We start from the raw sequence: 19,140 nt of genomic DNA on the forward strand, positions 1-19,140 counted from the left end.
TGACAAAATGAAAAATATACTATTTTTAAATGGTTTGATATAATGTACCAGAAATGCATGAATTTTGGTTCCGAGTGATTTTTGTTTGTTTAATCAAATAATAATAATACTAATAATAATAATAATAAATAAATAAAAATTAAAAAATTATTATAAGGGCCCATTCTATAACCACAACATACCCATATATGGATATACAACTATAAATTCTGTATCTTTGATGTGCTAAATGTTTTTTTCTTCAACAACATCACTTAACATGAATTAACATTTTTGTTAAAAACTCCCAAAACCCTCACATATATCCAGTTTTACGGAGGTGGAAGAAAAAAACGAAAATGTATCATCTTAATAGCTTGTATTTAAGGAGCAGATTTCTGGTTTGGGGAATTCATGGGTATTTCATTGGGGGGGTGGGGGAAGGTGGATGTGATAATTTAGTGTTACAAATGACAAGTATGGAACAGGTTGTATAGTTATGTATGTTTTTAGCGTGGAATGTTACCCGATATATTTTCATATCACAATCATGTCATTATTTTTACATTCTCATAAAGGGATGGGTCACCATCGTGTACAGAACATGTATGTTATTATATCAGCATATTAAAACATGTATGAAAAATTTCATATTGAGTGGTGTGTTTTGTTGTTATAACTGTTAGGCATTTGGGAGTGTTTCAGTTGTTTTTGATTGATGATTTTACAACAAAAGAGGAAGCGGGATCCATCTCAAGCTCAGACTGTAGAGCTCGCCAGAGCTGCTTTAGTCATGGGTTCAAACCTCTTCGGGGGCACGGGACGTAGCCCAGTGGTAGAGTGCCTGCTTGATGCAAGATGAACAGGCTGGTAGGTATTGGGTTCGGATCCCAGTCGAGGCATGGGATTTTTAATCCAGATACCGACTCCAAACCCTGAGTGAGTGCTCCGCAAGGCTCAATGGGTAGGTGTAAACCACTTGCACCGACCAGTGATCCATAACTGGTTCAACAAAGGCCATGGTTTGTGCTATCCTGCCTGTGGGAAGCGCAAATAAAAGATCCCTTGCTGCCTGTCATAAAAGAGTAGCCTATGTGGCGACAGCGGGTTTCCTCTAAAAACAGTGTCAGATTGACCATATGTTTGACGTCCAATAGCCGATGATGAGATAAAAAATCAATGTGCTCTAGCGGCGTCGTTAAATAAAACAAACTTTACTTTTGATGCAAGATACATGGTTGGTCTGGAATCTGTTCCTGTTGGTAGGCCCATTGGGCTATTTCTCGTTCCAACCAGTGCACCACAACTGGTATATCAAATGCCGTGGTATGTGCTATCCTGTCTATAGGATGGTGCATATAAAAGACCCATTGCTACTAATGAAAAAATGTAGCAGGTTTCCTCTCCAAGACTATATTTCAAAATGTTTGACATCCAATACCCGATGATTTGTAAATCAATGTGCTCCAGTGGTGTCTCTAAACTTTAACTCCGTATCTCCAACCAGCCCCATGTGTTGATGTTCTGCTGGTCTTTACTCTTGAACCTCCAAATAAAAATAAACAAAACCAACAAGACAAGAAAAAGCTTGTAAATAACCTTTTTTATTTACCAAACGTTCTTAAGCTCTTCAAAACTCGTTTTTATTAAATGACATGACATGAAATGAATATTATAACGAAGACCAAATAGTGGTGTGGAATGCTAACATTTGAAAATATTTTGGTCATTCACTTTTAATTGTTCTTTATAAACTTCAGTAGATATATGTGTATGTAAGACAGGCAAAATATTTCCTTTACTACTATCCCACCACATATTTTAATTTGCTTAACAATAATTGCAATCATTTTAGCCTTATTAACTAATAAGTAAAAATATATATATCTATGGCCTTTTCATCCATTTAATAGTTACATAATGATTATATATCAGTATATACATGCATAAATAATGTATATGGCCTTCAGTGTGTTTATTCAGGCACTGAATTTAAGAATTAAAAAAAAAAAAATTTATAATTGCTATAGATATTTTTGTGAATCCATCACAAATATTACACTTATGACCTAAAATCAGGGATCTGTTGAAGCACAGAATCGTGTTAAATTTGCAGCCCAATATGATATAAATATATTAAATTTCTTTAATGACAATGGTATTATTGAACAATGAGAGCCAACATGCTGAATACAGTTGCTTCAAGATTCATGCATGATTACAGCGTACACATAAATGAAATTATACAGTAATGGCCAGAAATATATCTTGGCGGCATAATTAAAACAAAACAAAGACAACAAAATAATGCAAGACTGGGCCTGCCAGCCATTGAAACTAAAATAGGAATAATAAGGTAGCACATACATACAAAAGGGGTGGATCCAGGATTTTTTTTTAGGGAGGGATTGCAATTTAAAAAAGGGTATTGGATAGTTGTCATATGTTTGGTAAAGTGATCATACATTTGTTGGATGAAGGGGTAGTTAGGGATTCTGTAGCAGCTCCTCGGAGGTGGTGCACTCCTCTAGAACTCCCCTCTGGAACTGCCACTGCATAATATGTGGTAATATTAATATAAACACTAAAAAACATGCCATTTTTTCCAAATTTTTATACTTTCGATATTAATTAGTCCTTAGTTATTTGAGGTGGGGTTTTTTTTCAATATATGTATGTAATCACTTCATAATAAGAAAATTGTACATGTATTCACTTTGACAACTTATGAATATATTTTTAAAAACTTGCAATTTAAAATATGTTTTTTTCCACACAAAATGTAAACTATACTTTCCACAAATAGTAAAATCAATGCATCCAAAAAAAACACCTTAAAAAAACACCTACCCAGTTAATCTATAATCGGTAAAATATTGTTATGGATATTGTAATAAACTTTACTTGGAGTTTAGGAATATATAACATTACATAACGCTAGTGGGGTAGGAAGTCATGATATGTATTTCCAAAAACATAGGGGAGGGGAGAGAGTTAAAAACATAGGGGAGGGGAGAGAGTTAAAAACATGGGGATGGGGAGAGTTAAAAACATGGAAAAAGTAAGTGGGCGTTTGTTAAGAGTTCTCTAACATTTTCACAATGTCTCATTTTTATTCATCAAGTCAATAACCACACAAGTTCTATTACCGACTATTTTCGCAGAGGTGACACAAAACATGCATAGAGGGGTAACAAAAAACATTAAATTGCCCATTACATAATTGTATAACTGGACTTCGTTTTATCTAATTGTCCTTGTGATAACTATCACATTATTTCAGCTTGTTGAAGGTAAAAGAAAAAGGGCCCTATATACTTGGGGGGGGGGGGGGGGGGAAGCTAGGCAGAAAAATATAAAAAGTGCCCTTTAATTTAAAATTGCCCCTATTAGTTAAAAAATCACCTTTTTCAGTAAAAAAATTGCCCTTTTAGCTAAAAATCACTCATTTTAGTTTAAAAGAGCTTTTTTGTGGAACTAAAGACTATATTAGTGGCCAGATCTTTCTGTTTTATCCCTTCCCTCCACCTCGATATTTTTACACTAGCTGCTGCCATGAGAGGTAGAACTGTACAAAATAATTTGTTCCCCTTGATCACTGGTACATTCATTTTAATTTGCAGTCTTCAGTCCAACGACCATTGTTTTTTCTCTCACAGAAACATCATTGGCTGCAAGCAAAGTCAGTTCTCTTCATACCCTCATAAACCACCAATCCAGTTTGCTCAGCTTAAAAACAACCAATTGGTTTGCTCAGTTTTAAAAGCAGACAACCAATCAGTTTGCTTAGTTTATAAAAACAAGCAATCAGCTTGCTCAGTTTATAAAAACAGCAATCAGCTTGCTCAGTTTATAAAAACAAGCAATCAGCTTGCTCAGTTTTAACGAATAACCAATCGGTTTCCTCAAGTTAAAAAAACAACAACCAATCAGTTTGCATTTGCTGCAAATAACAACCAATCAAAATGAAACACACCGAGGTTGTTTCCCTCGTGCTATGAATATTTCCTCTTTAACGGCAGGTTATATATTTTTTCAAGTCTCAGTTCTTTCATTCTCAACACTTGTTGATTGTTCTTTCAGCAACCCCTCACAAACCTGCAAAACAAACAAAATGCATTCAGTATTGTAAGAAAGAAAGAAAAAAAAGAAAGAAATGTTTTATTTAACGACGCACTCAACACATTTTATTTACGGTTATATGGCGTCAGACATATGGTTAAGGACCACACAGATTTTGAGAGGAAACCCGCTGTCGCCACTACATGGGCTACTCTTCCGATTAGCAGCAAGGGATCTTTTATTTGCGCTTCCCACAGGCAGGATAGCACAAACCATGGCCTTTGTTGAACCAGTTGTGGATCACTGGTCGGTGCAAGTGGTTTACACCTACCCACTGAGCCTTGCGGAGCACTCACTCAGGGTTTAGAGTCCGTATCTGGATTAAAAATCCCATGCCTCGACTGGGATCCGAACCCAGTACCTACCAGCCTGTAGACCGATGGCCTGCCACGACGCCACCGAGGCCGGTTTGTTCCAACGAACGCACTAGTACAGCACACTGAGGTATTAGTCATCCGCTACATTTTTCCACTGTAGCTTGGGATCGTTTATATGCGACAGGACAGCACATACCACGGCCTTTAATATGCCAGTCGTGGTGCACTGGCTAGAACAAGAAATGGCCTGATGGGGCCCATCCACCGCCATGGATTGATCGTAGACTGAGCTCTTTACCACTGGCCTACATTCCGCCCCCTCAGTTTTGAAGCAAGTTGTAATCGATCATGAAACTTGTATTCAATTACCGTATACACACAAATGTTCGCAAATAAAATATACCTGCAGAAATCGCGAACACGTTGACAGCACCGCCAATTTAATTACGCGCAAACTTATTTCCGATTTGGTATAATTTTCATGGATTCAAAGACAAGCAGTCAGAGGTACCTGTTAAATTTATACCGAGTTTCATATGCACTTTGTCGTTACCGCCAAATTATCCACAAGGTCACGTTGTTCTGTAAACCTGCATGGTCACATGGATTTGATCAAAGTGACACACAGATGGGTGTAAGTCTGTTGTTACATAATCTCAGTTTTGTTGGTTTTCTTTGTAACTTTGAATGGAAGTTTGTGGTTACCATCAATAATTAAAAGTTATTTCTTCTGATATTTGCGTTTTTCAATTTTCTGTATCACATGTGCATGTTCCATCGATAACATGTCTTATCAGACATACATACAACATTGACGTCTCGCTGACAGCATGGTAACATGTCCAAGTGTGTGCATGAAATCGTCATTGAAAAGAGAGTTTGGCAAATGAAATATGAGTAATTTTGAATTTAATATCGGGGGGACACAGTCACAAAAATAATTCCTTGTGAAAATGTAAAATGAAAGCTCGATCGTGAATTATTTTAGCGTATACGGTAATTGATAAAATGGTTCAAGCGGGCATTGTTTGACAAGTTTTATTAACTGGAACGTCATTAACGTGTAAAAAAAAAAAAATAGTTTATGAAAAGCCATCTTACTTCTATCAAACTGTCCATGCCATTGAGGTAGCCATCTTCGTGATTTCCCAGTTGCCATGGTGACCGGTGATTCAAAACCATCCCTGCATCGATGGGAATGGTTTTGGCGAAATCGATCATCCACACTCCAGACTTGTCTTGCTTGTCATACATGATGAGGAGGGAGCTTCCAATAATCTGAAATAAACATGATTCTTGGCGGTTATTCTCTACGCAATTTACGGCCTTTTCACAATCAAACTTAGGGGTTTTCGGTTGTTTTTTTTGTGTGTGTTCCAGACTCCATTACTGATCATGCCAAATACTGGTTCATCCAGTAAAGAGAGATGGGTACTGAAGACTCAGAATAATTTACCAAATAACGATCATAATTACCTTTATGTTTATATCTCAGGGATTATCTCCCTTGAATGTAGGTACTATGTGGTTGCATGCTACCAAAGAAGAAAGTTCTGTGTCAAAGTTCGAAGTGCACCGTCAAATATTTACAAAGTAAAAACACTGCAGCTACACTACTTATATCACTTTTATTAAACATTATCATTATCAGCAATGGGAACTGATTTGGTCCACTAGCACCTTGTTTATGGAGAAGAAGTGTCAACTTTAATTTTATCTTTCTCTTTTTATTTCCATGCTTATACCCAATCAAGGTTCAAGCACGCTGTCCTGGGCACACATATCGGCTATCTGGGCTGTCTGTCGAGGACAGTGGATTAGTGGTTAGTTGTTCACGTTACACCTACCCACTGAGTCACTCCGGGTTGGAAGAAGGAAGGAAATGTTTTATTTAACAACGCACTCAACACATTTTATTTACGGTTATATGGTGTTGGACGTATGTCTAAGGACCCTCAGATATTGAGAGAGAAAACCCGCTGTCACCACTTCATGGGCTACTCTTTTTCGATTAGCAGCAAGGGATCTTTGATATGCACCATCCCACAGACAGGAGAGTACATACCACAGCCTTTGTTACACCAGTTGTGGAGCACTGGCTGGAATGAAAAATAGCACAATGGGCCCACTGATGGGGATCGATCCTAGATCGATTGTGCATCAGGCGAGCGCTGTACCACTAAGCTATGTCTCGCCCCCTCTGGGTTGGAGTCTGTACCGGGATGTGAACCCAGTACCTACCAGCCGTACGTACAATGGCTTAACTAGTATCAGTGAAAAATTGTCACTCAACTCTCCCCTTTATACAAACCTCCTGAATTATCTCCCTTGTTTATATGTACCTCATTTGTTGAGGTTCTAATAGATGAAATCAATTCCTATTGCCAATAATGTTAACGTTTACTAATAAAACTGATATAAGCAGCGTATCAACACATCCAGGAAGTACAAGAAAATGGGAGGTCACATACCATTTAAGAGATTTAATTAATGTTTTTAATAGCAACCATCATTTTTGTTGAAAATTGCAGATCCATTTTTGGGGATACCCCGCATTAGTTACAACCTCTGGTATATGTCACATATTACTACCACTCACACCCACACTGGTTTTTACTCTGTAAATATTCGACGGTGCACCACCAACTTTGACACGGAACTCTCTTCTTTGGTACCATGCAACCTTGAAAATTGTGAGTACTCAAAATCTGTCCAATATCTCGGAGACAACTCGAAATATGTAAAATTATATGAATTATCTCCCTTGATTATAAACTCATGAAGTACCTCCCTTGTATGTACCTTATATATGGTGGAAAATTATAAACACTCAAATCTGTAATATCTCACAATGTGCAAACAATTATATGAATTACCTCCCTTGGTTATACCTCATGAATTATATCCCTTAGATGTACCTACCTCATGTGTAGTAAAGAATTTTGAACACTCGAATCTATGTCTAATATCTCGAAGACGTCGACAGATGACTGGTAAAGCTTTGCTTGATCCTAAAAACTGCCGAACTACACACGACACCTGAAAAATAAAACCATCAGCTAATTACATGAGTTAAAGCCGCACACCCTAGTTCCATCCAGCAAAAATAAATTATAATTTGGTTAATCTACAAACCTGTAACACACTTAGATCACGTTTTTATCAAATGGAGTGAAAAAGCAGGTTTTATATCAATAAATACCATGGGAATCCCCATGTCCCAATTGCTTGAAATAATTTTGAAAGTTAGTATTCTGATGTCACCGGTAGATGTCGCTCGAAGCACAACAATGCCTACGTCACGACAAATTTCCACAGACTTGGGGTGCGTTCCTTTCACCTCTCCTGGACATGTTCCAACTGTTCTGTCCTGGTTGTATCCCCTCTCCAGATATCGTAAGACTTAGCAAAATTATTGGTTTTAAGGGTTTGTAACGTTTTGTATTGAGACACTTACTTGTCTGAACTTTATTGTTACTGAAAATGTTCACGAACTGTGAAAAAAAATCTCACAAATGAACAACAACAAATCGGATGTTGATTGCACGAACCGTGCACGAGAAAACAAACCGAACCAAAATGATAACGGTCACGTGATATACCAACGTCTGTGACATTGAAATGGAAATATCCCCTCTAAAAATAGACTGGACCTCGCTTGCTTAACGTTTTTTTCTCGACAGCACGTCTTGTGAAAAAATGCTAAAAATGCATTTCGTGGTTTTACAAACATCAGGATTACCAAAAAGCACTTCAGGTGAATGGAAATGTGTATTCTAAATAATAAAATGTAAGTAAAGTGCAATTTTATTTGTGAAAAATGGGGTTTAATAGCGAAAAACAACACCGTAATGGTTAACAAATAAACGTAACTAGGGTGTGTCCCTTTAAACTCAAAGTTTGTTTGGTTTAACGACACCACTACTGCCTTTCAAACTTTTGGTAATTTTAACAGATAGTCTTAGAGCGGAAACCCGCTACATTTTTCCATTAGTAAGGATCCAAGTAAATGTTTCCTCTCTAACATTATGTGTCAAAATTACCAGACATGGAAAGAAAGGAAAGAAATGTTTTATTTAACAACGCACTCAACACATTTTATTTACGGTTATATGACATCAGACATATGGTTAAGGACCACACAGATTTTGAGAGGAAACCCGATGTCGCCACTACATGGGCTACTCTTCAAATTAGCAGCAAGGGATCTTTTATTTGCGCTTTCCACAGGCAGGATAGCACAAACCATGGCCTTTGTTGAACCAGTTATGGATCATTGGTCGGTGCAAGTGGTTTACACCTACCCATTGAGCCTTGCGGAGCACTCACTCGGGGTTTGGAGTCGGTATCTGGATTAAAAATCCCATGCCTCGACTGGGATCCGAACCCAGTACCTACCAGCCTGTAGACCGATGGCCTGCCACGACGCCGGTCAGAACAAAAAACAAGCATTCTGATAGTACTGCCCAACAATGTTTTTGTATCTCCCAAGTTCAAGGGCCATAACTCTGTAAAATATGGGTACATCGCCATGACAGTCAAACGATGTGTAACAGAACATGATAAAGCTGTACACAATATCTCATCAATAATTTGAAGTATTGTAAAACTAAGGAAGGAAGGAAGGAAATGTTTTATTTAATGACGCACACTCAACACATTTTATTTAAGGTTATATGGCGTTGGACATACGGTTAAGGACCAAAAATATATTGAGTGAGGAAACCCGCTGTTACCACTTCATGGGCTACTCTTTTCAATTAGCAGCAAGGGAGCTTTTATATGCACCATCCCACAGACAGGGTAGTACATACCATGGCCTTTGTTACACCACTTTTGAGGAGCACTGGCTGGAACGAGAAATAGCCCAATGGGTCCCACAGACAGGAATCATATGTAGGACAGATAGACAGAAGCACTGATGGACGGACGGACGGACGGACGGACGGACGGACAGACGGACAGACAGACGGACGGACAGACATACATACTCTTACCTGCTCCTTGCTTTTCGTTTTCTTAAGATTCGCGTGCGGCATCTCGCCGGACATCTGTAACAGAGATCAACCAAGGTAAGGAACTTGGATAGTAAAAGAGAAAACCAGAGAGTGTTTTATTTAATGTCACACATTTTAATTAGGAGATAACCATGTTTATTATCCACACAGTTCAAGATATTCAGGGAAGTATAACCTGTATGACCCACGTGTGTCATAATGATTTCACATGCACAACAAATGACGTCATTTTGGAAAGCGACATCATAACTTATAATACAGCTTCCCCAGTGTAAACACTTTTGGAAAATGGTCGTTTCGTTGTGTCTTTTTAGTTACATTTTAAACGTTTTGACATGGTCCTAGCTTGCTATTCATAAAAATAGTATTTTGGTTAATGTGGATAATAAAGAAATTATTACACTCGTTCGGGTAATACAATAATCCTGACACTCGTTTCATAAAATCAGTACGACATACAAGCTCGTATAATAATCACTATGGAGTTTTTAGATTTGCAGGTGTTGTAGTCTATTTGATCCTGCAAATGTCATTTTTGACCGAAGGTGTTGGCCTAAGGTTAAAAATGAACACATTTGGGGGCATCAAATAGACAATAACACCTGCAAATCTAAACTCCATATGGTTATGTCCATTGTAAACTGAATCGTTTTTTAACGGAACTAACTGTATATTTGTTATTTCTTGAAAAAATACCTGGCTACAATCTAACTGTAGACCCTTGAACCGTCAACTTGGCCTGTTCTAATTGCTAATGATGTCACTTTCTAATGATGTCATTAGCTTTCCGGATGTTATTTTCATTTGATCCCGGAAAAAGAATGTAATTAACCATTCACAATACAGAACACTCTCTCCTTCATGAAATGGACTACTCCTTTCAGTTAATTATTTCATTTCAACTTATTTTCATGCTTAAATCCAATTAAGGTTCAAGCACTCTATCCTGGACACACACACACACACACACACCTCAGCTATGTTGTCTGTCCAGGACAATGGGTTAGTTAATGGGTTAATTGATAGTGGTTAGTGAGAGAGAAGAGGGTGTATAGTGGTCTTACACCTACCCATCAAGTCGTTAAAAGTCACTCTGTGTGGGAGCTGGTACCACGCTGCGAACTCTGTACCTACCAGCCGTATGTCCGATGGCTTAACCACGAAACCACCGAGGCCAGGTTAATTAGCAGCAATGGACCTTTTATATGCACAATCCCAGATAGGACTGCAAACATATTACGGCCTTTGATAAACCAGTCATGGGGCACTGGTTGAGACAGAGGGGAAAACCCAATAAAGGATTTTAAAATTAGTCCTACCACCTACATTGTATGGGCAAGACGTTGCCCAGTGGTAAAGTGTTCGTTTGATGAATCGTTCTAGGATTGATTCCCGTCGGTGGGCCCATTGAGTATGTGCTACCCTGTTTGTGGGATGGTGCATATAAAAGATCCCTTGCTACTAATGAAAAATGTAGCAGGTTCTTCTGTGAGACTATATATCAGAATTACCAAGTGTTTGACATCCAGTAGCTGATGATTAATAAATCAATGTGCTCTAGTGGTGTCATTAAACAAATAAAAAACCCAGTCTTGCTACCCAGTTGCTCTACCAAGTGGGGTAAATTCCATCCCTTGCATGGACTTAGTTTTTTGTTAGTTTCTTTTGTTTAACAACACTACTAGAGCACATTGATTTATTAATCATCAGCTACTGGATGTCAAACATTTGGTAATTTTGATGTATAGTCTTAGATAGGAAACCCGCTACATTTTTCAATTAGTAGCATGGGATCTTTTATATGCACTATCCCACAGACAGGATAGCACATACCACAGCCTTTGATATACCAGTCGTGGTGCACTGGCTGGAATAAGAAATAACCCCTTGGTTCCCACCGACGAAAATCTGTTCCAAACCGACCGCACATCAAGCGAGTGCTTTACCACTGGGCTACATCTCTCCCCCCCCCCACCTGGACATAAACACATGTGTAATTAGAAGATTCACATTTCTGTTCTCACCCTAATTGCATCAATTCTGAAGCCCAGATCTGCAGTGGAACTCTCTTGTTCGCGAAACTACAAAAAAGAAAAAAATATTAAATTAGAGCATGGCAGAAATATAAATAAGAAGATCATAATAGATTAAAATTAAAAACTGAAGAAAAAAGAAAGATTTTTGTACATACAAAAATCATAATAGCTACATGTAAGAGTGAAAAACTGAAGACCAAAAACGTGTAAACAAGAAAATCACAATAGCAAAGAATGAAAAATTGAGAAGGGAGAAAAATAAATAGTCGAGTTGGAGATTGGAAAATGAGAAAATATGGATTTTTACTCTGAGCATCTCCAACAAACAAAGAAAAAAATCAAGGTAATTATCTTCAACAAACACTTTTTTGTTTGCGATATCTTTTCTAAGATTTAAAAAAAAAAGTATTAACTTTTTCATTTTCCTTGTTAATATTGCATCCTGAGTTTTGGGGTTATGATGATTCTAGGAATAAACAATTAAACAATTCTTAAAGATCCATTGTAATGTTTTTTGTTCAGCCAAGAAATTCTTATCATTTATTAATAGTACATTGCAGATTCTATGAATAGCTGTATATTCAAATAATTTCTGGTCACCCTTATGTTTGTAGCAACTAAATATTAAATTATGCCTAATATATAGAGGTTATTACCAAAGTGTTTTTCAGTATCGTCAATATCATATATTAGGAATAAAAATTGTATTATGCAAGCCTCTGGCGAGCATAATACATTATTTTTATTCCTAATATATGATATTGATGATATCGAAATACAAGAGGGTAATAATCTCTTTATCATATAAACTCAAGCTTAATACAACATGTTTTTGTAAACTGTACACGCAACTTTAATTCCAGTCCGCAGTTACTAGATATTCAAATGACATGAGAATATGTGGCGCTGTGTATTTTTGATTGGAAATGACATCAAACTCGAATGATGTAATTTTGGATGTCTTTACATCAAAATAAAGTTATGCCTAACGTTTTTTGTTTTCTGAACACTGGACAGCTTTCAGTGTCAAATTGCCATTGAAATGTTTTTATTTGATGACTATGAATGCATACGTCAATCATGGAGTGTCACCCAAGTACGTTTGCTTAAATGTCAATAAACCTAGTGCCGAGACCTTGACTAATTTACATCTAATTTGCAAAATTATCAAATTCTTAAAGTATGTGATCTGAAAAATATCACATACTTTGATTGCACTGAAAATGTAAGATATTATATGATAAAATTATGTATGTCAAATTAAAAAAAAAATATATAGAATTTTAAACTGCCAAAGAAAATCTAAATTATTTAGGTCAAAGCTAAATGATATAATGCTTTTTATTTTCAAACATTTATATTTCCTTTATTACCCCACATGTAAGATACTAATAAACTTTTGCTGGAGAAATGCCAAATATAAATCGTGTTAAATAATTTGTACACATCGTAAATGTGTAGCCAATTAGACTATACAGTTTGCATGTTCCATAAATCACAATAGTAAAAGTTTCCTTTTGTTTAATGAAACCACTAGAGCACACTGATCCATTAATCATCGACTGCTGGATAAGTTTGTTTGTTTTGTTTAATGATACCACTAGAGCACATCGATTTATTAATCATCGACTACTGGATGTCAAACATTTCATAATTTTGACATATAGTCTTAGAGTGGAAACCCGCTACATTTTTGCATTAGTAGCAAGGGATATTTTATATGCACCATTATATGACAGGACAGCACATACCATGGTCTTCGATATACCAGTCGTGGTGCACTGGCTGGAATGGGAAATAGCACAATGGGCCCACCGAAGGGGATGGATCCCAAACCAACTGTGCATTAAGCAAGTGCTTTACCATTCCAAATCACAATAGTAATGCATTACTACAATTAGATATGTTACTCGTTGAACACAATGAAAGAGTTGCTTTACTTGACATATGTTTTGTCAAAATATCTCTAGCGAAGGTTGCATAGTAAATACATTTTGTGAGTAATGACTAACGACTCCAAACTCAGACAGGGCTTCTAGATTTTCTATAAAATCCACTAGCCATGGGATCAGTGATTTAACTTTTTTTTACTAGCCATGATTAAAAATTCACTAGCCCTACTTTACTTCAAGTTTATACGATTTTACTAAATAATAGTAAAAGTCTGATATGTCACCTAAAGAGAGAGATAGAGCTTAAAAACTCTCACATTGAGGGCAGGATATTCATATTTATAAAATAGACTTAACTGCTGATGATTTTATGATCTGTTTTCACTAGCCATTGGGCAAGGCAACAGTAGTCATTTACTAGCCCAACATTGAATATCACTAGCCATGGGAGAGGGGCTACCATAATCTAGAAACCCTGTCTGGCAAGGCAATAGTAGTCATTTACTAGCCCAACATTGAATATCACTAGCCATGGGAGTGGGGCAACCATAATCTGGAAGACCTGTCTGGCATGGCAATAGTAGTTATCTACTAGCCCAACATTGAATATCACTAGCCATGGGAGAGGGGCTACCATAATCTAGAAGCCTTGTCTGGCAAGGCAATAGTAGTCATTTACTAGCCCAACACTGAATATCACTAGCCATGGGAGTGGGGCTACCATAATCTAGAAGCTCTGTCTGGCATGGCAATAGTAGTTATTTACTAGCCCAACATTGAATATCACTAGCCATGGGAGTGGGACTACCATAATCTAGAAGCTCTGTTGGGCATGGCAATAGTAGTCATTTACTAGCCCAACACTGAATATCACTAGCCATGGGAGTGGGGCTACCATAATCTAGAAGCCCTGTCTGGCATGGCAATAGTAGTTATTTACTAGCCCAACACTGAATAGCACTAGCCATGGGAGTGGGGTTACCATAATCTAGAAGCCCTGTCTGGCATGGCAATAGTAGTTATTTACTAGCCCATCATTGAATATCACTAGCCATGGGAGTGGGACTACCATAATCTAGAAGCTCTGTTGGGCATGGCAATAGTAGTCATTTACTAGCCCAACACTGAATATCACTAGCCATGGGAGTGGGGCTACCATAATCTAGAAGCTCTGTTGGGCATGGCAATAGTAGTCATTTACTAGCCCAACACTGAATATCACTAGCCATAGGAGTGGGGTTACCATAATCTAGAAGCCCTGTCTGGCATGGCAATAGTAGTTATTTACTAGCCCAACATTGAATATCACTAGCCATGGGAGAGGGGCTACCATAATCTAGAAGCCTTGTCTGGCAAGGCAATAGTAGTCATTTACTAGCCCAACATTGAATATCACTAGCCATGGGAGAGGGGCTACCATAATCTAGACGCCTTGTCTGGCAAGGCAATAGTAGTCATTTACTAGCCCAACACTGAATATCACTAGCCATGGGAGTGGGGCTACCATAATCTAGAAGCTCTCTCTGGCATGGCAATAGTAGTTATTTACTAGCCCAACATTGAATATCACTAGCCATGGGAGTGGGACTACCATAATCTAGAAGCTCTGTTGGGCATGGCAATAGTAGTCATTTACTAGCCCAACACTGAATATCACTAGCCATGGGAGTGGGGCTACCATAATCTAGAAGCCCTGTCTGGCATGGCAATAGTAGTTATTTACTAGCCCAACATTGAATATCACTAGCCATGGGAGTGGGGCTACCATAATCTAGAAGCTCTGTTGGGCATGGCAATAGTAGTCATTTACTAGCCCAACACTGAATATCACTAGCCATGGGATTGAGGCTACCATAATCTAGAAGCCCTGTCTGGCATGGCAATAGTAGTTATTTACTAGCCCAACACTGAATAGCACTAGCCATGGGAGTGGGGTTACCATAATCTAGAAGCCCTGTCTGGCATGGCAATAGTAGTTATTTACTAGCCCAACATTGAATATCACTAGCCATGGGAGTGGGACTACCATAATCTAGAAGCTCTGTTGGGCATGGCAATAGTAGTCATTTACTAGCCCAACACTGAATATCACTAGCCATGGGAGTGGGGCTACCATAATCTAGAAGCTCTGTTGGGCATGGCAATAGTAGTCATTTACTAGCCCAACACTGAATATCACTAGCCATGGGAGTGGGGTTACCATAATCTAGAAGCCCTGTCTGGCATGGCAATAGTAGTTATTTACTAGCCCAACACTGAATATCACTAGCCATGGGAGTGGGGCTACCATAATCTAGAAGCTCTGTCTGGCATGGCAATAGTAGTTATTTACTAGCCCAACATTGAATATCACTAGCCATGGGAGTGGGACTACCATAATCTAGAAGCTCTGTTGGGCATGGCAATAGTAGTCATTTACTAGCCCAACACTGAATATCACTAGCCATGGGAGTGGGGCTACCATAATCTAGAAGCCCTGTCTGGCATGGCAATAGTAGTTATTTACTAGCCCAACACTGAATAGCACTAGCCATGGGAGTGGGGTTACCATAATCTAGAAGCCCTGTCTGGCATGGCAATAGTAGTTATTTACTAGCCCAACATTGAATATCACTAGCCATGGGAGTGGGACTACCATAATCTAGAAGCTCTGTTGGGCATGGCAATAGTAGTCATTTACTAGCCCAACACTGAATATCACTAGCCATGGGAGTGGGGCTACCATAATCTAGAAGCTCTGTTGGGCATGGCAATAGTAGTCATTTACTAGCCCAACACTGAATATCACTAGCCATAGGAGTGGGGTTACCATAATCTAGAAGCCCTGTCTGGCATGGCAATAGTAGTTATTTACTAGCCCAACATTGAATATCACTAGCCATGGGAGAGGGGCTACCATAATCTAGAAGCCTTGTCTGGCAAGGCAATAGTAGTCATTTACTAGCCCAACATTGAATATCACTAGCCATGGGAGAGGGGCTACCATAATCTAGACGCCTTGTCTGGCAAGGCAATAGTAGTCATTTACTAGCCCAACACTGAATATCACTAGCCATGGGAGTGGGGCTACCATAATCTAGAAGCTCTCTCTGGCATGGCAATAGTAGTTATTTACTAGCCCAACATTGAATATCACTAGCCATGGGAGTGGGACTACCATAATCTAGAAGCTCTGTTGGGCATGGCAATAGTAGTCATTTACTAGCCCAACACTGAATATCACTAGCCATGGGAGTGGGGCTACCATAATCTAGAAGCCCTGTCTGGCATGGCAATAGTAGTTATTTACTAGCCCAACATTGAATATCACTAGCCATGGGAGTGGGGCTACCATAATCTAGAAGCTCTGTTGGGCATGGCAATAGTAGTCATTTACTAGCCCAACACTGAATATCACTAGCCATGGGATTGAGGCTACCATAATCTAGAAGCCCTGTCTGGCATGGCAATAGTAGTTATTTACTAGCCCAACACTGAATAGCACTAGCCATGGGAGTGGGGTTACCATAATCTAGAAGCCCTGTCTGGCATGGCAATAGTAGTTATTTACTAGCCCAACATTGAATATCACTAGCCATGGGAGTGGGACTACCATAATCTAGAAGCTCTGTTGGGCATGGCAATAGTAGTCATTTACTAGCCCAACACTGAATATCACTAGCCATGGGAGTGGGGCTACCATAATCTAGAAGCTCTGTTGGGCATGGCAATAGTAGTCATTTACTAGCCCAACACTGAATATCACTAGCCATGGGAGTGGGGTTACCATAATCTAGAAGCCCTGTCTGGCATGGCAATAGTAGTTATTTACTAGCCCAACATTGAATATCACTAGCCATGGGAGAGGGGCTACCATAATCTAGAAGCCTTGTCTGGCAAGGCAATTGTAGTCATTTACTAGCCCAACATTGAATATCACTAGCCATGGGAGAGGGGCTACCATAATCTAGACGCCTTGTCTGGCAAGGCAATAGTAGTCATTTACTAGCCCAACACTGAATATCACTAGCCATGGGAGTGGGGCTACCATAATCTAGAAGCCCTGTCTGGCATGGCAATAGTAGTCATTTACTAGCCCAACATTGAATATCACTAGCCATGGGAGTGGGGCTACCATAATCTAGAAGCCCTGTCTGGCATGGCAATAGTAGTCATTTACTAGCCCAACATTGAATATCACTAGCCATGGGAGTGGGGCTACCATAATCTAGAAGCCCTGTCTGGCATGGCAACAGTAGTTATTCTACTAGCCCAACATTGAATATCACTAGCCATGGGAGTGGGGCTACCATAATCTAGAAGCCTTGTCTGGCATGGCAATAGTAGTCATTTACTAGCCCAATACTGAATATCACTAGCCATGGGAGTGGGGCTACCATAATCTAGAAGCCTTGTCTGGCAAGGCAATAGTAGTCATTTACTAGCCCAACACTGAATATCACTAGCCATGGGAGTGGGGCTACCATAATCTAGAAGCCCTGTCTGGCATGGCAATAGTAGTTATTTACTAGCCCAACATTGAATATCACTAGCCATGGGAGTGGGGCTACCATAATCTAGAAGCCCTGTCTGGCATGGCAATAGTAGTTATTTACTAGCCCAACACTGAATAACACTAGCCATGGGAGTGGGGCTACCATAATCTAGAAGCCTTGTCTGGCAAGGCAATAGTAGTCATTTACTAGCCCAACATTGAATATAACTAGCCATGGGAGTGGGGCTACCATAATCTAGAAGCTCTGCTGGGCATGGCAATAGTAGTCATTTACTAGCCCAACACTGAATATCACTAGCCATGGGAGTGGGGCTACCATAATCTAGAAGCCCTGTCTGGCATGGCAATAGTAGTTATTTACTAGCCCAACATTGAATATCACTAGCCATGGGAGTGGGGCTACCATAATCTAGAAGCCCTGTCTGGCATGGCAATAGTAGTTATTTACTAGCCCAACACTGAATAACACTAGCCATGGGAGTGGGGCTACCATAATCTAGAAGCCTTGTCTGGCAAGGCAATAGTAGTCATTTACTAGCCCAACATTGAATATAACTAGCCATGGGAGTGGGGCTACCATAATCTAGAAGCTCTGCTGGGCATGGCAATAGTAGTCATTTACTAGCCCAACACTGAATATCACTAGCCATGGGAGTGGGGCTACCATAATCTAGAAGCCCTGTCTGGCATGGCAATAGTAGTTATTTACTAGCCCAACATTGAATATAACTAGCCATGGGAGTGGGGCTACCATAATCTAGAAGCTCTGCTGGGCATGGCAATAGTAGTCATTTACTAGCCCAACATTGAATATCACTAGCCATGGGAGTGGGGCTACCATAATCTAGAAGCCCTGTCTGGCATGGCAATAGTAGTTATTTACTAGCCCAACACTGAATATCACTAACCATGGGAGTGGGGCTACCATAATCTAGAAGCCCTGTCTGGCATAGCAATAGTAGTTATTTACTCGCCCAACATTGAATATCACTAGCCATGGGAGTGGGGCTACCATAATCTAGAAGCCCTGTCTGGCAAGGCAATAGTAGTTATCTACTAGCCCAACATTGAATATCACTAGCCATGGGAGTGGGGCTACCATAATCTAGAAGCCTTGTCTGGTAAGGCAATACTAGTCATTTACTAGCCCAACATTGAATATCACTAGCCATGGAAGTGGGGCTACCATAATCTAGAAGCCTTGTCTGGTAATGCAATAGTAGTCATTTACTAGCCCAACATTGAATATCACTAGCCATGGGAGTGGGGCTACCATAATCT

General features: G+C 39.2%; 1 protein-coding gene across 8 annotated transcripts in view; it reads right to left on the reverse strand.

The window, feature by feature from the left end:
- Window positions 1-3,322: 3,322 nt before the first annotated feature.
- The window catches only part of LOC121387329 (inositol-trisphosphate 3-kinase homolog), a 100,153-nt gene continuing 84,335 nt past the window's right edge, over window positions 3,323-19,140 (reverse strand). For all 8 annotated transcript variants that reach the window (XM_041518364.1, XM_041518366.1, XM_041518367.1 and 5 more), the window contains 5 exons: window positions 11,461-11,517; window positions 9,416-9,469; window positions 7,341-7,457; window positions 5,520-5,696; window positions 3,323-4,077 (listed from right to left, as the gene is read on the reverse strand). In XM_041518364.1, the coding sequence (XP_041374298.1) occupies window positions 4,015-4,077; window positions 5,520-5,696; window positions 7,341-7,457; window positions 9,416-9,469; window positions 11,461-11,517 (468 nt within the window). In that variant the 3' untranslated portion in view covers window positions 3,323-4,014. The remainder of the gene's footprint in view (window positions 4,078-5,519; window positions 5,697-7,340; window positions 7,458-9,415; window positions 9,470-11,460; window positions 11,518-19,140) is intronic.

Source organism: Gigantopelta aegis, chromosome 13, assembly GCF_016097555.1.
Source record: "Gigantopelta aegis isolate Gae_Host chromosome 13, Gae_host_genome, whole genome shotgun sequence".
NCBI classification, from domain to species: Eukaryota; Metazoa; Mollusca; class Gastropoda; order Neomphalida; family Peltospiridae; genus Gigantopelta; species Gigantopelta aegis.